This window comes from Barbus barbus (assembly GCF_936440315.1).
Source record: "Barbus barbus genome assembly, chromosome: 25".
In the NCBI taxonomy this organism is placed as follows: domain Eukaryota; kingdom Metazoa; phylum Chordata; class Actinopteri; order Cypriniformes; family Cyprinidae; genus Barbus; species Barbus barbus.
Genome location: NC_136753.1, coordinates 22,546,414 through 22,574,263, shown reverse-complemented (window position 1 = coordinate 22,574,263; position 27,850 = coordinate 22,546,414). Strand labels below are relative to the sequence as shown.

At 37.1% G+C, this 27,850-nt stretch overlaps 1 protein-coding gene across 1 annotated transcript; it reads left to right on the top strand.

Moving 5' to 3' along the window:
• LOC306844946 (metabotropic glutamate receptor 2-like) lies at positions 1 to 26,868 on the top strand (the record flags this gene model as incomplete). The annotated part of the gene is made up of 5 exons (XM_079377393.1): positions 1 to 519; positions 16,790 to 17,627; positions 18,858 to 19,921; positions 24,056 to 24,233; positions 26,795 to 26,868. The coding sequence occupies exons 1-5, from the start codon at positions 10 to 12 to the stop codon at positions 26,866 to 26,868; spliced, it is 2,664 nt and encodes an 887-aa protein (XP_079233519.1). The 5' UTR covers positions 1 to 9.
• Positions 26,869 to 27,850: the final 982 nt, after the last annotated feature.

The window sequence follows — 27,850 nt, the reverse complement described above, 5'->3', positions numbered from 1 at the left end:
TTGGTCACCATGGCTCAGAAGTCAACTCATTTCAGAGATCACGGCCCCTCCTGGCCGCTTCATCTCACTCTACTGCTGCTTCTATTGGCCAGGACACCCCAGGCTTTGGCTGTCCCAGGTTACAACACTGACACCTCCAAGAAAGAGATCGTAATGGAAGGGGACCTGGTGATTGGAGGCCTGTTTCCTGTTCATCAAAAGGGGGAGGGGGCTCAGGACTGTGGCCGTATCAATGCACAAAGAGGCATTCAGAGACTGGAAGCGATGCTGCTAGCCCTGGACAAGATCAATCAAGATGATCAGATTTTACCCGGGGTAACGCTAGGTGCCCACATTCTGGACACCTGCTCAAAGGACACGTATGCGCTGGAGCAGTCGCTCGAATTTGTGCGTGCTTCACTTACAAAAGTGGACGATAGTGAGTACACGTGTCCGGATGGATCCTACGCCATCCATGACGATGTTCCACTCGCAATCTCTGGAGTGATCGGAGGCTCCTACAGTGATGTATCCATACAGGTACTGTTTCCCGTCTCCTATGTTTATTCATCTGCTTGTTTGTTTTCTTCCAGCAAAATTTCTTGATAACCAGATTATATGTTGTGATGTAGTAAGTCATAAATGTGCATTAGGAGTCATTTGCATGTATATTGTGTTTATCACACTATGGCTGTCATTCGGCTGTATGCACAAGCCTGCAGTTTAGTTCAGTTAACTCTATAAACTCTATAGCTGATATGCACATTTCTAATGCCTCTACAGTAAATTATCAACATAATTACAAAATTTGCTCAAAAACATCTGATATATGCCTTCTGTTGTCTGATTGTAAAACAATTCTAAAACTGTCCACCTTCAGATCGTGGCACAAATGTCTTTTTGCAGTGAAATCTTTTCAGATTTTTATAAAGTAAAGAAAACATTTTATATTGTTAGTTATATAGCTACAGATATACAGTGACCTCCACAAGTATTGGAACCGTAAAGACAAAATTGCTCTGTTGGCTGTGGAGTCAAGACATTTACAAATATGATTAAAAGATGAATATGAGGCAAAACTACAGAATGTCACATTTTATTATTGGGTGATTCAACACATACAGTACATGTTTTAGAATTTGCAAAAAAGCACAAAGGTGAGCCAGAAGAGTTTTGGAACTGTGTTTATGGACCAATGAGACAAAGATGAACCTTTATCTAAGTGATGGGAAAGCAAAGATAGGAGAAAAAAAGGTAACCGCAAATGATCCCAAGCATACAGCCTCATCTGTAAAGCATGGTGGAGTTGTTGTCATGGCATGGGCATGCATGGCTGCCTCTGGAACAGGCCCTCTCAACTTTACTGATGACTTAATGTATGATGACAGTAGCAGAATGAATTTGGAAGGGTACAAAACCATCTTGCCTACCAATATTCAAGAAAATGCCACCAGATTCATTGGGAAGTGCTTCATATTGCATCAGGACAATGACCCAAAACACCCTGTCAGTTCAGTCAAGGAATTTATAAGGGCAAAGAAATGGAAAGTCTTAGATTGCCCAAGTCAATCTCCAGATTTAAATCCGATTGAACATGAATTTCACCAGCTGAAGAGGAGAGTAAAGGCAGAAACTCCCCAAAACAAACAACAATTGGAATTGGCTGCATTAAAGGCTGAGAAAAGTATTTCAAAGGATGAGACCAAGAGTCTGGTGATGTCTCTGGGTCACAGACTCACTGCTGTGATTGTGCGCAAGGGATCTGCAACTAATAGCTTTTAATCTTTTATATCTGCCTTATGTTCAACTGTCCCAATACTTATGCTCACATCAATGAGTGGGATGAACTCTAAAAGTGCTGTTCTTTTTATTTGGTAAAATGTGTTGTGTTGAAATGGCTAATAATAAAATGTGACATTCTGTATATTTGCCTCATATTAATTTTTTAATCATATTTGCAAATGTCTTGGCTCCACAGCCAACAGAGCAATTTTGTCTTTACCGTTCCAATACTTTTGGATGGCACTGTATATATACTGTATATACACTATATTGCCAAAAGTATTGGGTCACCCCCTTCTAATGAACAGGTTTGACTACTTTAGTAATTTCTATGAGTACAATGTTTAACGTTTAAGCATATAATGATATTCTAGGGAATTGCATGCTTCTAATTTTATAGCAACAGCTTGGACAGGACTGTTGGGAAAGTGGGAAAAGGAAGTGGTGTGTGGCCAAGTTTGGTGACCCATAATCGGAATTTGTGCTCTGCATTTAACCCATCCAAGTGCGCACACACACAGTAGTGAACACCCAGAGCAGTGGGCAGCCAATGCTGCGGTGCCCAAGGGTCTCACCTCAGTAGTGGTATTGAGGGTGGAGAGAGTGTTGGTTATTCACTCCCCCCACCTACAATCCCTGCCGGACCTGAGACTCAAACCCACAACCTTCGGGTTACAAGTCCGACTCTCAATCCATTAGGCCACGACTGCCCTAAACTGACAATGCCTCTGTGTATAAGTCAAGGTTCAAAAAGAAATGATTGATTGAGTCAGTGAACAACTTGACTGGTCTGCATAAAGCCAAGTCCTAATCCCAGCTGAACTCCTCTGGTGTGACTTTAAATGCAGACCTTGAGCCAAAAACTCATCACCAAACACCAATGACTTGTACATACACTATATGGGCAAAAATATTGTGACACCCGCTTCTTTAGAACAGAAAAAGGCACTTCCAAAACTGTGTCAACAAAGATGAAAACATAGTTCATGTATTTAAAAATTGTATTTCAATCGAGTGATTTTATAATCAAGCGTCTCTGTCAGTTCACGCACATCGAAGACCACAGAAATGTGAGCAGCTGCCAATTATTGAGTTTGTTTTGGCGACCAGGATCCAGCACAAAGTTTATGTGTTTCTTTCCACAAAGGACGCATCTTTTTAGCGGATCAAACACTGTACCTATGCTAATATGATGCTTCAAACACGCATGGTTCAGAAGTTTCTGATCGATAAATCCAGCAATCGCAGGTGGTCTGGCAGGTTTCATTTGTAGACGGTCCAGATTTATTGCTAAGACTTTTACTTTTTAAAGAATTGATATGATTTATAATTGCTCAACTTGGCTATTTTCAAATTTAACTTCACAAATGCGCGCATTTTACTATTATATCCTTACGTCGTAAATATAACATTGTGGGTGGGACTAACAGAAACGGACGAATCATCATCATTTTGACAAACATGATGCACCTATAGGAAGAGGGAAAACTAAGAAACGACCTGCAATTGACCATGAAAACAAGCGTTTAATATTTTTTTTATAAATATATAAAATTACAGTGAAATAAGACGTTTATTAGTCTCATTTAATAAATTACATCCATTTGGAAAATTATACTCTCACGGATCTCTCTTCCGTGGTTCATAGCTGCATTTAGTAAGACAAATTTGCAGTCTCTTAATGAGAAAAAATAGTGGTGATGATGTTTGGCTCCCTGTCATCCATATGCTCAATGCATCCTATTTGTGGCCAACCATGTGGCGTTTCCTGACATTCCCTGGGATGTCAGGAGCAGACGGGCTGCAGATGCTAGCTTTAAGGAATCAAGACAGTGACAGTTTGATTACACTCGCCACAGATCTACTCCCTGAAGATCTAAGTATACTAAAGTACGAGTGAGATTGATAATTAGAAGAAAATGTGTAATATGCGTAAGAAATTGATTGACTTGATCAACATTCCAGCATCATAAAAGTTCCTGCACCAATGAAAGCTCATATACACTCATGGAAATCTCAGATCAGGAGGCAGTTGTGTTGTCGGAAATTTGCATTCTGCTTAACTTTAAACTTGAGAACACGTAAAACAATTTTACATATTCTCTGTGTGTGTCTTACAGATTCTTATCCATCAAACGCTCTGTCCGAATGCTCTAATCTCATCAGGGAAAATTATAGCTTTGAATTTTGAATTTAACTTTATTTTTTATTTTATTTTCAGTTCTTATTTAAACATTCACAGTTTTGTGTTTAACACTAATGTGTTATAACAACTTGTAGCATTTTAGTTTAGTTTTAGTTTTACTGTACACTACTTGTTATTTTTATTTTAATGAATAAAAATGCCTTAATGACACCCACATCATTTGTGCCGCAGACATAAATTGTGGGGCATTTTGAGGAGAGGTGTCATTTTACTTTTCCAAGGAACTGGACGTATGATTTTCACACAGATTAAAAAATAAAATTTTCCAAATAAATAAATAAAAAACATATATTTAAACTGACAGAGGTAGCGGAATATCATAGAGACTGGGGTGAGCTCTTTTGACCCAAAAGACCTTAGCAACAGCAAAGAAAGAAAGAAAGGGGGGGGGGGGGGGGGGGGGAAACAAGAGAGAGAGAGAGATATTGCTTGCCTTGTTATTGTGAGATTCTTGAATTGCTGCTTTTGGTGTGACAGGTAATTAGGTGCTTGTTAAGACCCACTGCAAATACCAATAGTACATTTGACAGTTTAAGCCTTACTGAATTGAAATAACAAGTTAATTATTTATCCCCCCAACAGAACAGTGTTGGCTGACGAACGGAGGCTTTTAAATAACGTATTAAAATCACTGGTAGTCAGATACATGCTGCGGTTGGAGTCATTCGCTAAGATGGAAAAAGAGATAGAGAAATATGTTCATTCTTAAGGTTTCACGAGCATAATTACTGCAGTGCCCGCACAGGGACATGAAATGCATTAATAATGCAGAAAAAAATACAGACAAGGAAGAAGAGAGAGAGTTGAGTGTATGAAATTTTATTTAATAATTTTACAGAAATTCCTTTCCTCTCCCACTCGTTTTTGTTTCGTTTTCAACTGTTTATCCTTTTCTTCCTGTTCATTGTTTTTATTGATCTTGCTTATCTTTCTGTTTTCTTCATGTCAGGCATCTGTTTCATGCATATGTACACTTATGCACACATGCACAGTTTCTTTCCACATGCTATAAAGGGACATTTTGTGCAGTAGAGAGAGCTGAAGTGAATGGGTCTTCTAAAGCATGTCACTGGGGATTCCCTCTTCCTGTGCCATTTTCCACCACTTAGAACCATCGTTTCCCTCCAAAATGAAATATTTCTTTATAGTGTGGGATACAAAATAAGATATTTTGAAGATTAAGTCAAAGCATATTTTGACAGGGGCTGTCTAGCTCAGAAAGTGCCATCGTTCCATTGTTTTTAAGCCACACAGTATCATTATGTTAATGCCACAAAATACACTACCATTTCAAAGGTTTGTAGTCAGTAAGATTATTTAATTTTATTGTACTTTTTTATTTTTGTATTGATTTTTGTATTTAGTTATTTAGTTATTTTTTTTTAATTATTATTTTAAGTTTATTTGATCATTTACAGACCCGAAACTTTAGGAAGTTTGAATTGTACTGTAAAAATTTGTATTTGTTTATATATATTTAATTGTATTTGATATTTAATAAATGTAATTTTGAGGACAAGGATGGAAGAACTCAATTCTGAATTTTGTAAAACCCTAAACCATTTTCCTGCTTTTTATTCAGCACCCCCTCATTCTGCTCATTCTTTGTGAGTTTTTGCCTTTAGAAATAACACTGGGATTTTACAGTAAGAGGGGATAAAAATCCATTATACACTCCTCATTCATGATATGCTCCTGAATGCTTTCTCGTGTCACACTATGAGCTGATAACTTTGTATCCGTCCATGAATTTTTAAACTGTAAATTTTGTTCAGGGAATGATGGCGGTGAAAGCAGAGCAGGCTTTTAAAGGTGAGGCTTGCTTGACAGCAGTGTGAACTCACTGGAAGCTGCGTGGAGTCGACTAAAACAGGCAGGAGGTTGCTTCAGGCTTTTAGAGGTTCTCGTGTTAAGACTCCACTCTCCTTTATTGGCATTCTCTCCTGTGGAGCGATAAGAATGGGGGGCTTTGACAGCGCAGACGCAAAGCTAAAGAAGCTTTTAGGACATGAGAGTGAGCAAGAGAGAGAGAGAGTCTGATGAACGAGATGTAATTTTGGTTGAGGTTGGTATTTGGGGCCTTTCTCATAAAAAGTGCATGTCCTTGCCTGGCAGCTATTTATGGAGGTGCTGTTCTAAAGTGTCTGCTCCAAACCACAGCCCCAACCCCCTAAATCTGAAACATATATCATTCGCTTGACAGTACATCAAAGCTGAAGGGATGTCGACTGGTTTACAACGCAATATGTTGTTGCACAGATATCGCTGCATAAATTTACATTTCTACACAGAATGCGCAAGACTTGGTTTAGCAAATAAACGGAATGGTCTGATGCGAAAAATCTGCATTAATTCCTGTTAATTAAGGCCCATTGAAAAAGTCTTACATAAACATACATTCAGTTCATTAATGTGAAGATTTCATAATATCTCATGCCCCACTTGTCCCCTGTTCCCAAATTTGTTTTATGTCTTGTCTTCCCCATGTTTTTCCTCCTTGTGAAAGAAAAAGTCATCTTAGAGTCGTAGCTGTTTCATAAGTCATAGTTTTGTTTGCTATCCTTTTGTATCCTTCATCAAAGTTTGTACTGAATTATTGAATGTTTGCATGCAATGTTTTATTTAAGGTTCACTTTAAAACAATAATTCACCCAGAAATGAAAATGTATGTAAGTTTGTTTCTTCATCTGTACAGATTTGGAGATATTTAGGATTACTTGCTCCCTTGCAGTGAATGGGTGCCGTCAGAATGAGAGTCCAAACAGCTGATAAAAACATCACAATAATCCACAAATAACCCACGTGACCTCAGTCCAACAAAATGTCTTGTGAGGTGAAAAGCTGCATATTTGTAAGAAGCAAATCCATCATCAAGATGTTTTTAACTTCAAACGTGTTCTCTATCCATATCGCTTCCTCTAGTGAAAAAGTCATCTCATCAGGAATATGCACAGATCAAGCACTGTTTAAAAGCTTAAACAAATATGCACAGATAAAGCAACATTTATGCAGCAGTATGCAGCTTATTAGTTATCACTCAGAAAACCCTAGAAACGTCCTAGATACACTGTAGTAACAAAAAAGCCCGTCCTCATGAACACCGACCGCATAGCAACCACCCTGCCAGCCAACCAGAGCATTTTCCCTGAATCTCTTTGTGTTGGCTTCAAGTCTATGATAGCATTTCGCTGTTGTTTGAATCCTTAATTAATTTTCTGGCCTTAGTTCTGCTGGAGATGTCCTGCTGGTTGGACAAAACACCTCTGGTGATATATTCAGCTGATCTCAGCCACCTTCCTGTATTTTAGCTACTCTTTTTGTACCAAGGATTGATGCTGCCAGAGAGAAAGCTTCCTGGAAAACTCCCACCGGTGTCTTTGGCCTTGCTAATGAAGCTGCTGTTGCATGAGAGTCTCTGCATGTGAACTATGAGCTGTGAGCTTGCTTTACTTGTGGTTTCAGAGTATGAGTTTCATGATGATTCACCATGCTTGAGTGACTCACATCTTTATGCAGAGATACAGGTGCACCTTCATAATTGGTGTATTATCTTGTTTCATTTCCTGGTCTAAAGTATGCTTATGATTATTGCAACGCAATTGCAAGTATAATAGTTATACTGCTTTTTATTTTTTATCCAAACAGGAAGAGACATTCAAGAGGACCTTGAACTGACCTGAATTCTTAACAATTTCCAACGCTCATGCAAAGCACAGAATGATAATCCTATAGAAGTTGACTTATTCTCTCAGAAAATGCTCAGAGCTCCAAGTTAATTCTTGATTGCCGGCATTCTGTAATCATATCAAGGAACATTTAGCCTCAGGAATAGCTAGTGATTAATTCATGCTGGCAAGTACAGCTTTATTCGGTCCATTGGAGTTCTTGACTTTGTGACTGATAATGAAGCAGTATCCTGCTCTAATGCTAACAGACTGACAACAAATAAATAAGCAAAGCGGTTCCTCAGTAATGAAATCTTTAAAGTATAAAAGTCTAATGTAGATCATTTTAAACCAACAGTATAAGGAAAAAATGAGTTGGATAATTGAGCATTTCACCAGTATGGATGGGCACAGAAAGATGAAAGTCAATTGACTGTGTTCACCATTCTTAGCGGGAGTTATAAGGACCCTCTCTGGCTGTTAGAAACATACCATTACCTCTGTCTGCATGACTGAGACTGTTTATTGGTGCCATAATGAGCAGCAGTTTATCTCTTTAAATGCTTCATCAACACTCAACATCTGTCTAGTAAAATAACACCAGTCAGTTTTTATAAAATGTTATAAAACATTTTGGTGTTATTTTACCGTTTGATGAACTTAAATACAGTATACAGTGGTGGCCAAAATTATTAAGTCAGTTTTAAGTCAGTTATTTCTATCTTTTGCTGTAGTGTGTCAGTAGGAAATATTAGTTTACATTTCCAAACATTCATTTAGCCATTAATTGTAATAATCCAGTGAGAGTTTTGTTTGCACAAGGAGTCTAACAACAGCCAATCATCCACATAGAGATCTGATCTCACCACCATCCAGTCTGTCTGGAATGACATGAAGAAGCAGCTCAAACTGAGACAGACTCAATCCAGAAGAACTGTGGCAATGTCTCCAAGATGTTTCAAGAAACAAAGCTACCTGAAAAACTATACACACGTGCACCTAGGGTAAAAGCTGCTTTAATCGCAAATGAATTGTCTTAATAGAAGTTAATTGATAAAGAAAATATATTTATGACATTATTTTTGAAAGCATCCTCATTTTACAGCATTTTTACACAAGTGCCTAAAACTTTTAACAGTACCATAGCTTTGTAACCTTTTACAGAACTGTAGATCTCTGTGTGGAGCACTGGCTGTTGTCAGACTCCTTGTGTATACAAAAATCTCACTCGATTATTACAATTAATGTCAAAATGAATGTTTGGAAATGTAAAATGATATTTCAAATTTAAACTATTACAATACTCTGGGATTTATGTACTGAATGATTATTGAGACTGTGAGAGTTAGCCTTGGCTGGTGGCTAGTGATGCCACCTAAAGGGCACATAAAAGTAAAGGCCCCTGTCAGAAAGACAGCAAGCCTGAGCAAGAGAGTCCTCTGTCAGGCTGGGGTGAAGGATCAAAGTTAGATTAGTGAGATCCTCTCCTCTCTAACCGGGTCACACTTCCACCTGACCAAACACATTCACAGCTGTTGCCTGGCAACGGAACTCTTCAAAATCCCGAATGTGGAATCCACCTCCTCTGATGTAGAGGCAGACAAAGCTGCTCAAGAGATGTCACTGTAGCGTTAGTCCATCATTCATAACATTCTCCGTGGCACTAATATTCTCATCGCTAACACCGACTCTGTCATTCTTCATCATCATTATCACTGATGACAGCAGCATTATCATAAATATTATTTTGGTCATCATTATCACTGCATTTATCATAAACCTCATATGGCATTCCTCACGCACATCCCTGTGTGTATAAAATGGTGTACTTTTCAGCATGTTATGAGGTTTTATTTATTAGGCCTGACTGCAGTTTTGGGCTGTGTTGGAATGTGCGTGTCTTTGTGGTGTGTAGTGGGGATGTGTTTTTAAAAGTAGAATGAGACAATCTCTAGGGACAAACAGATGGGTTTTTCATGTTGAAAAAGTCATGACATCTTTATGAAAGCGGAAGATTGATGCCCGTATAAATGGAGGAGCCACATCTATCTATCTATCTATCTATCTATCTATCTATCTATCTATCTATCTATCTATCTATCTATCTATCTATCTATCTATCTATCTGTCTATCTGTCTGTCTGTCTGTCTGTCTGTCTGTCTGTCTGTCTGTCTGTCTGTCTATCTATCTATCTATCTATCTATCTATCTATCTATCTATCTATCTATCTATCTATCTGTCTGTCTGTCTGTCTGTCTGTCTGTCTATTTTATTCTTCAAAATTATGTAGTGAGGTTTTGGATTTGAAGTCCATGAATGAGTCCATTTTTACAATAAACATTAATCTAATTTTATGTGACGAACTACTAGTTAAAAGTGTCCCCCCTCCCCCTTTTCGGTCATGTTTTATTATTTATATCAGAGGTTTCAAACAAATATGATGATCAACTAAATATAAGGGCAGCTGTATATTTTAGCCTATATGTATAGTTTATAATGTATATACAAACCGAATTCCGGAAATGTTGGGACGTTTTTTAAATTTGAATAAAATGAAAACTAAAAGACTTTCAAATCACATGAGCCAATATTTTAATCACAATAGAACATAGAGAGCATAACAAAGATTTAAACTGAGAAATTTTACACTTTTATCCTCTAAATGAGCTCATTTCATATTTGATGCCTGCTAAAGGTCTCAAAAAAGTTGTCACGGGGTAAACAAAGGACTGAAAAAGCAAGAAATTTTGAAAAGATTCAGCTGGGAGAACATCTAGCAATTGATTAAGTTAATTGACATCAGGTCTGTAACATGATTAGCTATAAAAGGGATGAGAGGCAGAGTCTCTCAGAAGTAAAGATGGGCAGAGGCTCTCCAGTCTGTGAAAGAGTGCATAAAAAGATTGTGGAATACTTTAAAAACAACGTAACTGAACTGTGCGTAAGAGACAAGGCCGAAGACCTTTGTTGGATGTCCTAAGTGGATTAATTATTCTTCAGGAAAGGATGGCTCTTGAACAGCGGGATTTGCTTTTGTCGAAAGAAGTGGACATGCTGTATGTTTCTTATTTAACATGCAGCGTCCAATTATTCCTGTTATGCAATACATTTTCATGTCCCCCCCATTCGGGTTGTATATGTGTAAAGACAAATTTGTATCGTGTAAAGAAATTTTATTCTAAATGAAATATTTGGCTTTTTTACTGTTACTGTACTGTACCAAAGCTATCTGGAAAATACTGACTTTGTAATAGCTATCTTTTTTTTTTTTTGCCCTCAAAGCATAAACCAAATAGATTTTTATAGCCCTTTTCACAATATTTTTTTTCTCCAAAGCAGTTTAACAGATAACTGACAGTCCTAAGATGTACATTGTTTATGTCCCTCTTTATCTTCATACTATGTTAAATTCTGCAAAAGTGTTTTTAAATTTTTTTCCATCTACTCTGTTTATACATATTTCATAGTAACACTTTCTGTGCTTGGGAACAAATTGCTCAGTGGAGCCAGTGCTGTGTGTGACATGAAATATGGAATGGAATGTGTGATAGCACAAGCACGATGTGTGACATCACATGAGTTAAAAGAGCATCAGTGAGTGAGAAATCAGTGGGAGAGTAGATGAATAGTCTTAAAGAGTAGTCGGATCAATTCATTCTTAAGCTGCAAACAGACCGGTACATATCAATGGAAAAATGTCTATTTTCTCTACTTGCTCTATCTCTTATTTTTGCTGCTTTGCCCTCGGTATGAGTCTCTCTCTGCTGTTATGTTTCAGTCTCTTGCATTATAGAGGAAGCCAAAATCACAGATTTCAGTAAAGAGACTGTGAGTCATTGGACCAAGGAAATAGTACAATATTCTGCGTTATCTCCAGCTCAGCTTGGATCTAGTGTGAGCAGAAGGTCCCAGAGCCTTACAAACAAGGTTACTACAGTGTGATCTCTCTCTCTCTCTTTATCTCTCTATCAGTCTCTATTCTCCATTTTCCTCTCTTTTTGCCTCTGGATCATTTTTCCTCTAAAATGTCAATATGAATGCAGCGCAGAGGGTGTATTGATAGAGTGTCTGACAGCAGGCCAGTGTTAGGCAGCTGTGTAAATGAATAAGACATGAGTCAGATTGCAAACATGTCTTTATGGGAAAGTATTTACATGCTCATCATGCTCATAATTTTACATGCTCATAATTATAGACATAAAATTATGTTTTTGAGTGACTGAGAAACTTTGTTGAAGACAAAAACTGTAAAATGATCATAAACTATGACAATTTTGTATAAAAATGAATAAATACATAAAACATTTTTACACTACTAGCCAAAAATTTGAATAATTAAGATTTTATGCTTTTGAAAGAGGATTTGTATGCTTACCAAGGCTGCATTTCATTTATTTGATCAAAAATTTAAATATTGCAAGATGATTTTATGACGAGCTAAAATAACAGTTTTCTATTATAATATTTTTTAAATGTAATTTATTCCTATGATGGCTAAGAATTGGCTGATTTTTCAGCAGCCATTGACATGAAAATGTATTGCATAACAGGAATAATTGGATGCTGCATGTTAGAAACATACAGCATGTCCACTTTCGACAAAAGCAAATCCCGCTGTTCAAGAGCCATCCTTTCCTGAATAATAATTAATCCACTTAACTGACTCTTCCATCTGCAAATCCATGTGGCTGGTGATTTTCTTAATTAAATCCTAGGCTGTGTCTTGAAGGCATACTCTCAGCATCATGACATTATGAAAAAGGGCATTAGCTCCATATCTAATGTGTTTAAGTCACACAAAGCCATTTGGTATAATAGAAAAGCGACCCACGGCTAATCAGCGCTAATAAATTGGATTGAAATACTCCTCAAAATATGATTGAGATTCCTGTTGAGAACATTATGCTGCTACTGTAACTGTGACCAATTTGAATTATTTTGAAAGTATTGAAGATCTTTCAGTATCTGGGCACTGGCATCTGTTTTTTTAATATTTCATCTCATTCGTTCATTAACATTTCTCGCTAACACAAGCAATACTGTTACTTTTGATTATACTTGAGGTTACTCTTGGTATAAAACCGTGTGTAATTTGTCCCACATCATATGTGCTGCAGACATGAATGATTCACAAAAATCATTGAGTACACTGGATACTTTAATATATTTAGGGATATTTATCAATCTGTATGCTAAAACACTTGATTGGTGAAAATTATCTCTCATCCCATTCTGATTGGCAGCTTTCTGCTGTAGTGCAGGAGAAATTTCATCAGACAGGAGCAACATTTGCATTAAAAATCCTGAACTGTAATCAATAAATATCCATGAGCACCTGCATGCACTTTAGACTGATGGCAGCGAATTTGAAGCTACTGTAGTACAAAGCTGCCTAATGAATACAAGACTGCTATTAAATCTAATTTAAAAGCAAATTAGAAAATGGACTATAATTAAGAGGTGTTTAGAGCATAGACTATAATTTAGATAATTACTGATAGTCTCCAGTTATATTTCTGAAACACCCATGAAGTCTTACTTAGATACACGTTATATTGCTAGGTTTTATCCATCAAAATTCAATATTAAATAAATATGTTGTTGATTTCAACTTACTTGTTTCTTTCTCAGATCTTGCAGTGGCATCAAAGTAAGGGTGTCTGAATAGAGAGGACATAAAGGAAAAGTAAAGCAGAAAACAAATCTGGCAGCTGCCTTCTCATATGTTTAAACACAGACAGTCTGGACTTGTCACAGAAGGAGGGTTTTTGTTTAAGCTAATGTTATATGACATTGAACCATCAGAAAGACTGAGGTAGGGAAACTCTAGGGAAACAAAGTAACAACATTAACCTCTGCTTCTCAAAGGCACCTTCTTATTTTCAACCCAACTTGTTTCTATAGCAACAGATATGAAAAATGTATGCTGAACTTTTCATATTGCGTCTCTCTGAGAACTGTAAAAACGCCGCTGGAAATTCCTTTATATGAAATGACTGAATCTGTGCATAACAGAGATAGAGGGTTTTATGATAGAGGCTATACCTAAAATATCTGTAGCAATTCATGATTTTGGTTTCACCTGTTGTTATTAAAATGCATCTGATCTGATGTTAATTCAATTTATTCATTTTTATGACACAGAATACTTGCTTATGATCTGATATTATCTGAAATAATCACATTCATACAGTATGTGACAGTCTAACTTCTCATAAAATTACTTCAGAGGACTTGAAATGCTCATGTTACGCTCATGTTATTCCAAACATATGTATTTTCATTTTTGTATGAACTATCCCTTTAACTATCAATTTTTTGCAATGTTTGTCTTATTGCCAGGCCAATTGTACATATCTACACAATCTTAGCTTTCAACACAGGTAATATTCTAAACTTGCTATTATTTGTTGTTTAAATTTAAGTGCAACAGGTCACCCTGTTGTTGTATATTCAGTAATATTAGTAATATCTGCACTGACACCATTGGATGAGAACAAAGCAAGAACTGAAATAAGCTGAATGATGACACTATTGTCTTCTGTGGAGCTTCTTTATAGCTGAATTGAACTTGTTTGAAAGTTGGATATGAACTTTACTCCGTTATTGATATAAAATGAACCCACACTGAACTGACTTGAACTAAATACTGACACCATTGTCTTTTTAGAGCTGTTTTATTTGAATTGTCTCCATAATAGTGTTTCCAAAATTGATGTTTTCCTGTTTATTACTGTCAAGCTGCTTACAATACAAACTGTATTGTATAAAGAGCTAAAGAAATACAGGTAACATGAATTATTTTGCAATTATGACCAGCACAATCTTTTTAATAGACAGTAGCAATTTTTGCCCCAGCTGTGACACATAGTCAAAAGTGACATTAATATTGACGCCATGCGTTTGTAACCACAGAATAGCATGAAAACTGCTCTTGTATGCATTCTTGAGGTACAGCACTTAGAGGGCAGTGTGCAATAGAAATTCTACTACCCTCATAACAGACATGTAGCATTTCTAAATGGCTGTTTAAGTGAAAGTACATGAGGTAAGGCAGGTATATTAATAATTTATTGCCTTAATCTGGAGGATGTGAAGAGCAGGTTGTGGCCTTGGTGTTTAATATCTCCTGGCTTTATTCCATTTTTGCTTACAAACATTGGCCGGTAATCTCTTTATTTGCCTGATCTTTATTCCACCATGTACTTCGCACACAAACTTTGTGATTCCAGATATAGTGACAGTTATTAGGAGATTTGTTAGGATTACTTTCTCTAAGACGTTTTTCTTTATTTTTTATTCTTTAAATGATTTGCGTATGAGTGAAAAGGAATACATTTATCTTTGAAAGGGTCTTTAGTTTTACTGATAGGGCTGTGGGGGTAAGACAAAAACAAACTTGGGAAGTACTGCATGAAAATAAAAACTTTTTAATTGGGATAGCACACAGAAAATGATCTCTTTTTATTTCTCTTTTTATGAAACCTTTTCTTTTGGGTATGATAATTTGCATATTCACTGTGTTCTGGTTTTGGAAGTTTAGGTGATGTTGAATATGTTAAGCTGTAAGTCAGATGACAATTACATGTTATGCAGTGTTGATATACAGAACAAAGAAATCTTGAAGAGCTTTCTTTTCTGCTGCTGGTGTCTTCGTGCTGACTTTCCCTTAGGCTTCTGAGTACCTGCCTGAGGTACAGACCAGTCAGACTCCATTGCATATCATATGATCAAAACTGAAATTCTCTCACATGCAGCTGGCAGAAGTGTCTCAGGTTTACTGAGTGAAGTGACTCACTGTGCAATATCATATACATCTAGTGCTTAAGTGTCCTTCAGCACCTAGCTAGCTGAATGAACTCTCTCATAGTTTTCTCATACAGTTTTAGTACATGTATATTTATAAATAAACCACCAACACGACAAGTTTAATAGCTGCAAGAATAGAGAGTCATAGTTTCACGAACTGCTGCTGACAATGCAGCTCCCACATCAGACATAGAGAAGTTTCCCTGGGTCATTTCCTTGGGACTGCTCTTATTTCACTGTGAAAATGGAAATGCGAAGTGTTGCCATTAAGGTTCTCAGAAATCAGACAAGTGAGAAGGGTGAGACTAATCGCTGCAGTATGCTAAGTGTCTGGTGATAACTGCCCTAATTTGTGTTATCAGAGGAATTACATTCTTGTGCTTAGACCTATGTGCCAGACCTAACTACAGCTAGTTTTTTATTATTTTGACCTGGTTTGACTGCCACTTTTCTGCTTTTTAAAAAAAATGATAGCCGATGATCATACATAAGTTATTATGTTCCATGCACTATGGCATAACACATTAACTACGACAACACTGAAAAATAAAAATGGCTTCAAAGGCTTAGGGAGTTGAATGTTTGTTTATGTGTTTAATTTTATATTGTAAAATTTTAGTGTAGGTGTTTCTTATTTTAATATCTGAATAACAATGATATGAATTTGTGTGTGTGTGTGAGTGTGTGTGTGTGTGTGTGTGTGTGTGTGAGTGAATATGGTTCAAAAATTTGGGGTCAGTGCAATCATTTAAAATGTTTCCGAAATTCTCAACATGGCTGCATTTTTTACATCCAAAATATAGTAAAAACAGTAATATTGTGATATATTATTATAATTGTTGATTCATTTTAAAATGTAATTTATTCCTTTGATGACGAAGCTGAATTTTCTGCAGCCATTACTCCAGTCTTCAGTGTCACATGATCCTTCATCATTTCATTCTGATATGCTGATTAGGTGCTCAAGAAATATTTCTTATTATCAATGTTGAAAACAATTGCACTGCTTAAAAGTTTTGTCATTTTAATGCATCCTTGCTGAAAGGGAAGTATAAGAATGAATATATATTTTATCAATGTTGAGAACAGTTGCACTGCTTAAAAGTTTTGTAATTTTAATGCATCCTTGCTGAAAGGGAAGTATAAGAATGAATATACATTTATTTGGGTACTGGGCTGAAAATTAAGACACCCTGGGGTTGTAGGGTCTTAAATACATATAAATTTGATCACACAGTTTATGAGAATTGTACTGACAGCGAACACCCGCGAATCACAGTCAAACAGTGTGACCATTTACACACTTCAGTAGTTTTTCATCACAGTTTTTCATTTGTCCTTTTGCAGGTGGCCAATCTCCTGCGTCTTTTCCAGATTCCTCAGATCAGTTATGCCTCCACCAGTGCGAAACTGAGCGACAAATCCCGTTATGATTACTTTGCCCGGACCGTACCCCCTGACTTCTACCAAGCTAAAGCTATAGCTGAGATCCTGCGCTATTTTAACTGGACTTACGTCTCCACAGTTGCCTCAGAAGGCGATTATGGCGAGACGGGCATCGACGCCTTTCAGCAAGAGGCCAGGGCCTTGCAAATCTGCATCGCTACGTCTGCCAAGGTCAGTCGCTCCATGGACCGCTACAGTTATGATGGAGTAATCAGATCGCTGTTGCAGAAATCCAACGCTAAAGTAGTAATCCTCTTCACCAGAAGTGAAGATGCAAGAGAGCTCTTGGTTGCAGCGAAGCGCATGAACGTGTCCTTCATCTGGGTGGCCAGCGATGGTTGGGGGGCGCAGGAGAGTGTGGTGAGGGGGAGCGAGAGTGTAGCGGATGGAGCTTTTACCATTGAGCTTGCATCCTATCCAATCCCTGAATTCACAACATACTTCACAAACCTCAATCCTTACAACAACACACGTAACCCCTGGTTCAGAGAGTTCTGGGAAAATCACTTTCAGTGCAGCCTGCATGACATTAATTGTGGGAAACATTCTCTCCGTGATGGCAAATTCGAGCAAGAGTCCAAGATCATGTTTGTGGTGAATGCAGTCTTTGCTATGGCCCATGCCCTTCACAATATGAGGCAAGCAGTGTGCTCAAACAGCACCAAACTCTGCAGTGCCATGAAACCAGTCAATGGAAAAAAACTGTATAAGGACTACATCCTGAAGACAAAATTTGACGGTTAGTTTTATATTTAAAAGTTTTATTTTATGTATTCTGTTATTATTTATTCACCTTTGTGTCATTCCAATTCCATAGAATTGTCTATAATGGTTCATGATGTGAAAAGTTCACACTGTCATAAAACTATCATAAAAGTGGTCCATATGACTTATATTTTCCATTTTCCAAATCAATACTCTAACTGGTAACACTTTATAATAGTCATTTATAATCATTTGTGAACATATAGTCATGTTTTGTAAATGATTTGTTACGCATTATCCAATCACTTGTAAATGAATTATAACTTAATCTACAAAACAGATAAAAATATTACTTATTAATCATTTTTGAACGCATAGTCATGTTTTGTAAAAGATTAGTTAATCATGAACTATAATCACTTATAAATTACTTACAACTGAACATTATTATAAAGTGTTACCGAACATCTTAGATTTATATTGATATTTATGGATGGCTCCCACATGCAGCTTTCAATAATCTTGAATCCTGTTATATCTGTTCATGTTCACCACATGAAACAATGTTAATATTTGCTCTCATCCAGTAGTTCAAATCTCAAAGCAAACACCAGTTAAGCAGTGTATCTTAATAAATGAATGTCTATTCTTTATTAAGTCAAAGAAATCAATTTGAAAAATAAATGGATCTAGGAAGATTCCCTCAGGGGAAAACTGCTGCTGTAAAATAGATTACACTAATGCATGAATGCAACATATGACCTGCGTACAGACTAAGTGTTTTATTCCATGCATTAGCCTTATTAGCCCCATGCTAACTTCTAGATGATTTTAACAAGGACAAGCAGGGATGTATATTAAATGTCTGTGCCGAGTGGTCAATTAGGGAACTAATAGCAGTCTGCTATTTTCCTATAGCTATTCTTTATCTATTTCTAAATCTTTTCGCCATCTGACTGCTTTTTCATGATGTTCTTCCAAGAATGCCAAATTACATCATAGAAACCAGGCAATGTATCAACCTCCTGACCTCAATTATGTAAATGTACTGTTTGCACCTGAGTCCAGTGCATCTACAAACCTAATGAGAAATGTGCAGAGCAGGATGCTGAAGAAAGTAGGGTGGACTTACATAAGAAGGTCTTTCTGGGTTGTAAATTTTTCTGCTTACAAAGAAAAACACTTTGCTGCTATAAAATATCTCTTCATCTGTTGCCAAGAATGTAAATAAATTATATTTATCACTTGCACTTTATGTCCACAGCTCCATTTCGCCCAGCTGATACAGAAAACAATGTTCACTTTGATGCTTATGGGGACAGTCTGGGCCGTTACAACATCTTCCATTATTACAAAGAGAATGATGAGTACGTCTATAGGAAAGTGGGATACTGGGCTCAGGATTTAACTCTGAACACAAGCCTAATTCCTTGGGAAAGCCAAGTGGTGCCCACGTCCCAGTGCAGTGACCCATGTAGGAAAAACGAAATAAAGAGCATGCAGCCCGGTGACGTCTGCTGTTGGATTTGCATCCCCTGCCAACCCTACCAATACCTTCTGGATGAATTCACCTGTGCGGATTGTAGCTTCGGACAGTGGCCTTTGGACAATCTCACAGGGTGTTACAACTTACCCGAGGAGTACATTCATTGGGAGGACGCTTGGGCGATTGGGCCCGTCACCATTGCTTGTCTCGGCATGCTCTGTACACTCTTTGTCATCGGCCTCTTCTTAAAGAACAATGAGACACCAGTGGTGAAAGCTAGTGGACGTGAGGTCTCCTATATTCTTCTCATAGGTGTCCTACTTTGCTATTGCATGACCTTCATCTACATCAGCAAACCTTCTGCTGTAGTGTGTACATTACGGCGGCTTGGCCTGGGAACTTCCTTCGCAGTTTGCTACTCCGCGTTGCTGACCAAGACCAATCGCATCGCTCGGATTTTCAACGGCGTTAAAGATGGAGCTCAAAGGCCGAGATTCATCAGTCCAGCTTCGCAGGTGGCCATCTGTGCTGCTCTTATTTCCTGTCAGCTTCTGGTAGTGGTGGTCTGGCTTCTGGTTGAGGCTCCTGGGGTGAGAAAGGAGGTCAGTCCGGAAAGAAGAGACGTGGTGACATTGAAGTGCAACAGCAAGGACTCTAGCATGCTGATGTCTTTAACCTACAACTGTGTCCTCATCATCCTCTGTACCTTTTACGCCTTTAAGACTCGAAAGTGCCCAGAGAACTTCAATGAAGCCAAGTTCATCGGCTTCACCATGTACACCACGTGCATAATCTGGCTGGCTTTCCAGCCAATCTTCTACGTTACTGCCAGTGACTATAGGGTAAGTAAATATGAATGGTACAATGCATGGTTGCAGCAATACATGCCAATACCTCACCAACAACACCCAATAGCTTGTCAGCTTCTATGAAAATAATAACCTCTAAATCAGCACCTTATGTTAGAGTCAAAATAGCAACCTACTTCCAAAATGAGTGAGCAGAATATTCAGCAGGAAAGAATTGTAGAAAAGTGGTTTCATTAATTTACTTAAATTTAATAAAAAAAATAAAAGAAGTTGAGCCTTAAACATCTTACCATGTGTGTATACATATTAATATTCCACAATAAGACCAGCATGTCAAAAACAATAATTTTTATTTAATCTACAGTGCCCTCCATAAGTATTGGAACAGTAAAGACAAAATTGCTCTGTTGGCTGTGGAGTCAAGACATTTGCAAATATGATTAAAAGATGAATATGAGACAAAACTACAGAATGTCACATTTTATTATTAGCCGTTTCAACACATGTTTTACCAAATAAAAAGAACAGCACTTTTAGAGTTCATCCCACTCATTGATGTGAGCATAAGTATTGGGACAGTTGAACATAAGGCAGATATAAAAGATGAAAAGCTATCATTTAGTTGCAGATCCCTTGTGCACAATCACAACAGTGAGTCTGTGACCCATAGACATCACCAGACTCTTGGTCTCATCCTTTGAAATACTTTTCCCAGCCTATAATGCAGCCAATTCCAATTGTTGCTTGTTTTGGAAAGTTTCTGCCTTTACTCTTCTCTTCAGAGAGTAAAGGCAGAAACCTTTACTTTCCCATCACTTAGATAAAGGTTAATCTTTGTCTCTTTGGTCCATAAATACAGTTCCAAAACTCTTCTGGCTCACCTTTGTGCTTTTTTGCAAACTCTAATCTTGCCTTTCTATTTTTGGTGCTGGTCAGAGGTTTGCATCTTGCTGTGTAGCATCTGTAATTCTGTGTCAAAGTCTCCTGAGGACAGTAGATTGTCAGAGCATCACCCCAGCTTTCTGGAAGTTTTTGGTGATTTTACAGACACGTCTTTTAGGGTTAATTTTCACAGCTTTTATGATTTGACTGTCATCAACTACTGTTGTTTTCTCAGCCGATCAGGTAGTTGTTGGTTGCTGGTGTCACTGGTGGTTTCCAAACTCTTGATTTCTCCATGCCCTTTGTTTTTGCTAGAGCTCTAATTGACTTCCTCTTTTCTTTTAGCATCCAAATTGCTTGCTTTTCTCTCAAAGTCAGCTCCCTCGTCTTCATCCTGGTTTGTGTGTGTCATCATCGAATGCAAGATTCAGAATGCAGAAGTAATGGATATAACTGATACGACACATTCCCTGCTTTTACTATCTGAATAATTAATGCAACAGGACCCAGCTGATCACTTAGAAAGATCTGTGAGGCAACTGTTCCAATACTTATGCTCACATCAGATAGGGGGATGAAACTCTAAAAGTGCTGAACTTCTTAGCTGGTAAAACATCTGTGTGTTGAATCACCCAATAATAAAATGTGACATTCTGTAGTTTTGTCTCATATTCATCTTTTAATCATATTTGTAAATGTCTTGACTCCACAGCCAACAGAGCAATTTTGGAGGGCACTGTATGTGAGGACCACAATATCATTTAACAGTTTCCCTGAAAATATTTTTAAATGTCATTTTTGCTCAGCATGGTGGAGTTTTGCCTCTGCTAGTCTCCCTCAATGTTGATAATGAATGCTTTGCCTGAGTGTTCTGTATAACAATGTGATTTCTTTGAGAAATCATCTTGTGCCGGGGGGATATTACCGGCTCTCCTCCGGGAATAGATATCAGAGGGGCTGTTTCAAATCACACTGCACACACAATGACAGCATGGAATAGTTTTCATCATTTAGATAATGAGCTTCTCTTATAACCCTTAATCACTTTCCGACACTGACTTTATCCTTTATTTTTAGCATATATACAATTTCCCTGAGAGTAAGAGTCTGAGAGTTTGCCTGATTGATTTTTTCTTTTTTTTTTGGTACCTGCCAATTCAGATGGCGGATAGAGAAATCTCTTTGATCACCTGTCTTTTGCACTGATGAAAGGAGAAGCTCACATTTCATGTGGCTCAAAAGCTGTTCAATGTAGAACAAAGAAAGTGGGGATATTTCATCCCAGCAAATGACTAGCCTATGAAAACATGCTATTCAATTGGTCTGAGTATCCTTCACTCAAGTGCCTCAAGACAGGACCTATTAAATAAACACCTTTACACTCTTTGAAGCACATTTTTTAAACGTTTTACAGCCCCTTGATGCATGCATTACATAGAAATCAAATAAATAAATATTTTAAGGTTTATTTTTAGTTCTAATTATTATCTAATATTATTATTAATATTTGGTTGGTTAAAATTGTACAGTAATGAAAATGAATCATGAATCAAAGCATTACAGTGCAGCACAAATTTTTATATATATACACGTCCAAGACAGCACAGTACCGGTAAAGACCGTCAGCACTGCTGGTAAGACAGCCACTGTATATGCACTGCAAAGGTTGGTCTGTCAAGACCAGAAAGAATACAGACAAAGAGAGACAAAAAGACATTTGGAGAGAAAAGGAAATATCCTTGCGTTTTGATTGGACAGGATGTCATTCTCTGTTCAGGGTTTCTGCGTTTTATAAATGTGTGTGAGAGAGTGTGAGGTGATGTGTTAGAGCATGGGAGGATGATTCCCAGCTGGGGCCTGTGCTCAGAATGCAAGGTGTGCCTTAGAGACCGAGACCGAGACCTCGCCACACTCCCACACACAGTCACAGGAAATGCTACGGCCTCATTCATCCAGCAGATATCATTTTACTTCTATCATTTTTGATTCTCACCTACAAACTACAATATGCAGAAGAAAAAGCACACACTGCTTGTAAGATTACTATAATAAATCTTCAGAATCAGACTTACAACAAAAATGTGGAACCAAAATAATATAATGGGCCCAATACAAAATAATTTTGGATTCAAAATCCTAGAAATAAACAGTGTGTGTGTATGTATATATATATATATATATATATATATATATATATATATATATATGTGTGTGTGTGTGTGTGTGAGTGTATATATATATATATATATATATATATAGAGAAAGAGAGATAGAGAGAGAAATATTACAATAATATATCAAATTAATTATTCCTGTTCCTGAACTAGATTTCCCTATGCGTTTGTTTATTACTAGAGTCGCTCCAGATACAGTACCAGTCTTTCAAGCTGATATTTTGTTAAAGAACATTCAGTATGATATTCTATATGAAAATTGCATGTTTATGAAGACAAGAGCAAGGGTTGCTGGGAAAGCATATAAGACCTTTCCAAGCACAGCTCCCCTCTGCATAATGCATTATTTAAACGCACTTTGGTTTATTCTGACGCATTGCTGCTTTCTATGCTTTCTATAAATCTATCGTACTGAAAAAAAAGAATGAGCAACTCTGTTCATTTGGCATTGAGAGGAAAACTCTAATTCATCACAGCTGAACCATGTTTTGCAATTATTTAACAAGGTCATATTGAAGTTTCTCCAGTCTGTAACCCTGAGAGGGCTGTTAGTCATAATGTTTTGTGATCCAGTTCAGATCAAAACAAGCAGTAGCTAGCCGTTCAGGATAATGTTGTATAATGAAAATCCTCCTGTTGCCCAACTCAAAGAGCAAAGCAGTGGCAAGGCCATGGGTTTGAAACCCAATACACATACTGATAAAAATGTATAGCTTGAATGCACTTCGATTTGGATAAAAGCATCTGCCAAATTAAATAAACAACAATACAAGCAAACATCTCAGCCAAAACATTGAAAATCTTAGAAACAGTTCCTGTTTATTCACCCCCTCTCTCATCAAAATGTTATTTGACGATGCATGTCTCTAATACCTGTATTAGTATGCATGAGATTGCTCATACACGGCACACACGCCTGCTTTGCACATGGATTCATCCTCTTAAGATACATTTTCAGACGCATAGGCTTTGGCAACTCTTTAGAATTGAGTTCAATGGAAAAATAAATTAAATCCCATGTTAACACCCCTGATGAATATGAATCACTCAGGTGGTATCACTGTGCAAATGTAAAGGTGGTGTAATCACTTTTTTGTGTGTACTCTCTCAGGTACAGACCACTACCATGTGCATCTCTGTGAGTCTGAGCGGTTCAGTAGTGCTGGGCTGCCTCTTCGCTCCAAAGATCCACATCATCCTCTTTCAGCCCCAGAAGAACGTGACCACGCTCAGAGTGGCCACCACTCGATTCAGTGTGACCGCTGGCCCTGGCTCCAGCTTCTCTCAAGGTGCAGTATTGTTTATGATCTCTATCTTTAATATATCAGAATCATCAATATAATCAACAGCAGCTGTTTAAATTTAACATATTGTCTAACTGCTGTCACCCATATTAAAAAATATGGTTTGCCAATGTCTGAACCGCCGTCAGAAATGAAAGATATTGATCAAAATATTCAGTGATGTATGATGGCAGAGTAATATTGGAAAATAAACATAAAAGTATCATTGATTCTGTGAGTGCAGGTATTTGGCTTTATTGCATTGCACTGATACTTCTACTGTAGCGCTGAAGCTTAGGCTAGAGTACATACTGTATGTGAATCTCATGAAATGGTTCAATAACATATTTCATCTCAAAATGACAAATAAATAAATTAGCATTATGATAAAAAAAATATATATATTTTTTTGCATTTTGAGACAATTGCTCTTATTACCATAATGCAAAAATACTCATTCTTAATAATGCACTGGGAAAATAATAATTCTACATTTTTAAATGGTAAAATTCTTAATATGCATCCTGGGAGTGTTTGTGGTACAGCTTTTAATCAGTGCTGCATTAAAAAAAAAAAAAAAAATATATATATATATATATATATATATATATATATATATATATATATATATACACACTCACCTAAAGGATTATTAGGAACACCATACTAATACTGTGTTTGACCCCCTTTCGCCTTCAGAACTGCCTTAATTCTACGTGGCATTGATTCAACAAGGTGCTGAAAGCATTCTTTAGAAATGTTGGCCCATATTGATAGGATAGCATCTTGCAGTTGATGGAGATTTGTGGGATGCACATCCAGGGCACGAAGCTCCCGTTCCACCACATCCCAAAGATGCTCTATTGGGTTGAGATCTGGTGACTGTGGGGGCCATTTTAGTACAGTGAACTCATTGTCATGTTCAAGAAACCAATTTGAAATGATTCGAGCTTTGTGACATGGTGCATTATCCTGCTGGAAGTAGCCATCAGAGGATGGGTACATGGTGGTCATAAAGGGATGGACATGGCCAGAAACAATGCTCAGGTAGGCCGTGGCATTTAAATGATGCCCAATTGGCACTAAGGGGCCTAAAGTGTGCCAAGAAAACATCCCCCACACCATTACACCACCACCACCAGCCTGCACAGTGGTAACAAGGCATGATGGATCCATGTTCTCATTCTGTTTACGCCAAATTCTGACTCTACCATCTGAATGTCTCAACAGAAATCGAGACTCATCAGACCAGGCAACATTTTTCCAGTCTTCAACCGTCCAATTTTGGTGAGCTCGTGCAAATTGTAGCCTCTTTTTCCTATTTGTAGTGGAGATGAGTGGTACCCGGTGGGGTCTTCTGCTGTTGTAGCCCATCCGCCTCAAGGTTGTGCGTGTTGTGGCTTCACAAATGCTTTGCTGCATACCTCGGTTGTAACGAGTGGTTATTTCAGTCAAAGTTGCTCTTCTATCAGCTTGAATCAGTCGGCCCATTCTCCTCTGACCTCTAGCATCAACAAGGCATTTTCGCCCACAGGACTGCCGCATACTGGATGTTTTTCCCTTTTCACACCATTCTTTGTAAACCCTAGAAATGGTTGTGCGTGAAAATCCCAGTAACTGAGCAGATTGTGAAATACTCAGACCGGCCCGTCTGGCACCAATAATCATGCCACGCTCAAAATTGCTTAAATCACCTTTCTTTCCCATTCTGACATTCAGTTTGGAGTTCAGGAGATTGTCTTGACCAGGACCACACCCCTAAATGCATTGAAGCAGCATGTGATTGGTTGATTTGATAATTGCATTAATGAGAAATTGAACATGTGTTCCTAATAATCCTTTAGGTGAGTGTATATAACAGTGATTTATGCTGTATTGCAGTAATAGAAATGTAAGGAGAAATGAGAATAATGGAAATTACATTACAGTAAAAAAAAATAACTAAAAGAGTGAGGAAAAGTATAGTTAATTAGGGTTAATTGTGTTTGAAAAAAATCTAACTGCAAGGTATGGCCCCGCATATGTCATGAGGGGAAAAAAATATACAAATCGTGTCTACGAATAAAGAATTCATACCCACAAACTGAGAATTTGCTTTCTCATTTTTGTTTAATTGTTGCCACGAAATAAGAATTCATTGTACTAATTTGTTACCTTGTTTTGGTAAAACGTGGCCACTTAGTTTGTAATAATTTGTTCCCTCGTTTTAAAAATTAAAAAGAGCAACAAATTCAACAAAGGGAATGAATTGATTAGTCATTGGCACAAATTCTTAATTCATGGCCACAATTTAATTAAAACTAAATTCATTACAGTCTCATATGTGCATTATATTTCTAATAATTCAACGGTCCATTGTCAGTCATTCCTTACATATATGATCAAAATGTATATATTTTTGTCAGCATGCCCTGTGCATGGCTCTGAATTAAAGTAATAAATAAATACAAATGAATGTTTTAATGAGATTCACCCAAATACTTGAAAACATCGTATTGAATGGCAATGGTAATACACTGTGATTTGCAGCTTACAGTATCTTTATGTAATTAACAATGTCTTTACAGCCTCGGCCTCCAACATCGTGCCTACAGTATGTAATGGCAGAGAGGTAGTGGACTCAACAACATCCTCACTCTGAAAAACTGGATTCCTGTTTGTTTGCCAAATGCAGTATACAGATAAATCTTATCTTCACTAGTCATGAAATCAAGTGTTTGCTAATGTTGAGGAGGCTATTCGGAATAAAGAATGCCTGTTATGTTGTTCTCAACGTGCTGTGAGTACAATATCCCATTTTGTTTCTCTCTCTCTTTCTCTCTCTGACTAGTTAGGTAATATCAGTGGGATGCCAGTTTAAACTTTGTATACCCGTTCTTTTTATGGAAACCATAATAAAGTATTGTTTGAGATATGGAGTTAAAATATAGTAAATCTGTTTAAAGTATTATATACAAGATGTTTTTAATGTAGATTTATGGTGATTCTGGTTTGTGCTTTCTTGTAATTTATGTAAATAAAACGTGTTTTATATGAATACAAGCTCTGCTGGTTGATTTAACTTGATACCGTCTTGTGGTAGTTCATTATATCATATTACATTATATTATATTTAAATTCCCATCAGTGTACACTGGAGAAAATTACACACATCAGCTTTAAAGAATTCAATATTTACATAAATGTTCATGGCACAAAGTAAAAACTTGTACATTGTCCCCATCTAGAGGATATAGTTATTATCCTCTCATTACATCAAATTGGAGGAGGTCAACTTTTATATTCATATGTTAAATGTAAATTGTTTTGCACTGTGCAAAATAATGTGAACTTTTTTTAAATATATGTGATATGCAAATGCAAAATGCAATAAATCATGCCCTAATTTCATTGTTTCAAAGTCATTTAAGTAGCTACCATGTTGGAAGATAAACCATTAAGAAAAATAACAAGACAAAATATTGCAAATACTGCTATTACTGCACTACATATTTAATGCAGTCTACTGAAGAATCATGTCTCATAGACAAAGTATCATATTTATATATCCTTCATCTTTACTAATCACAATGTTCACATATGTAGCCTATCACAGTCTGACCCATGTTACAGAAAGGCTAAAT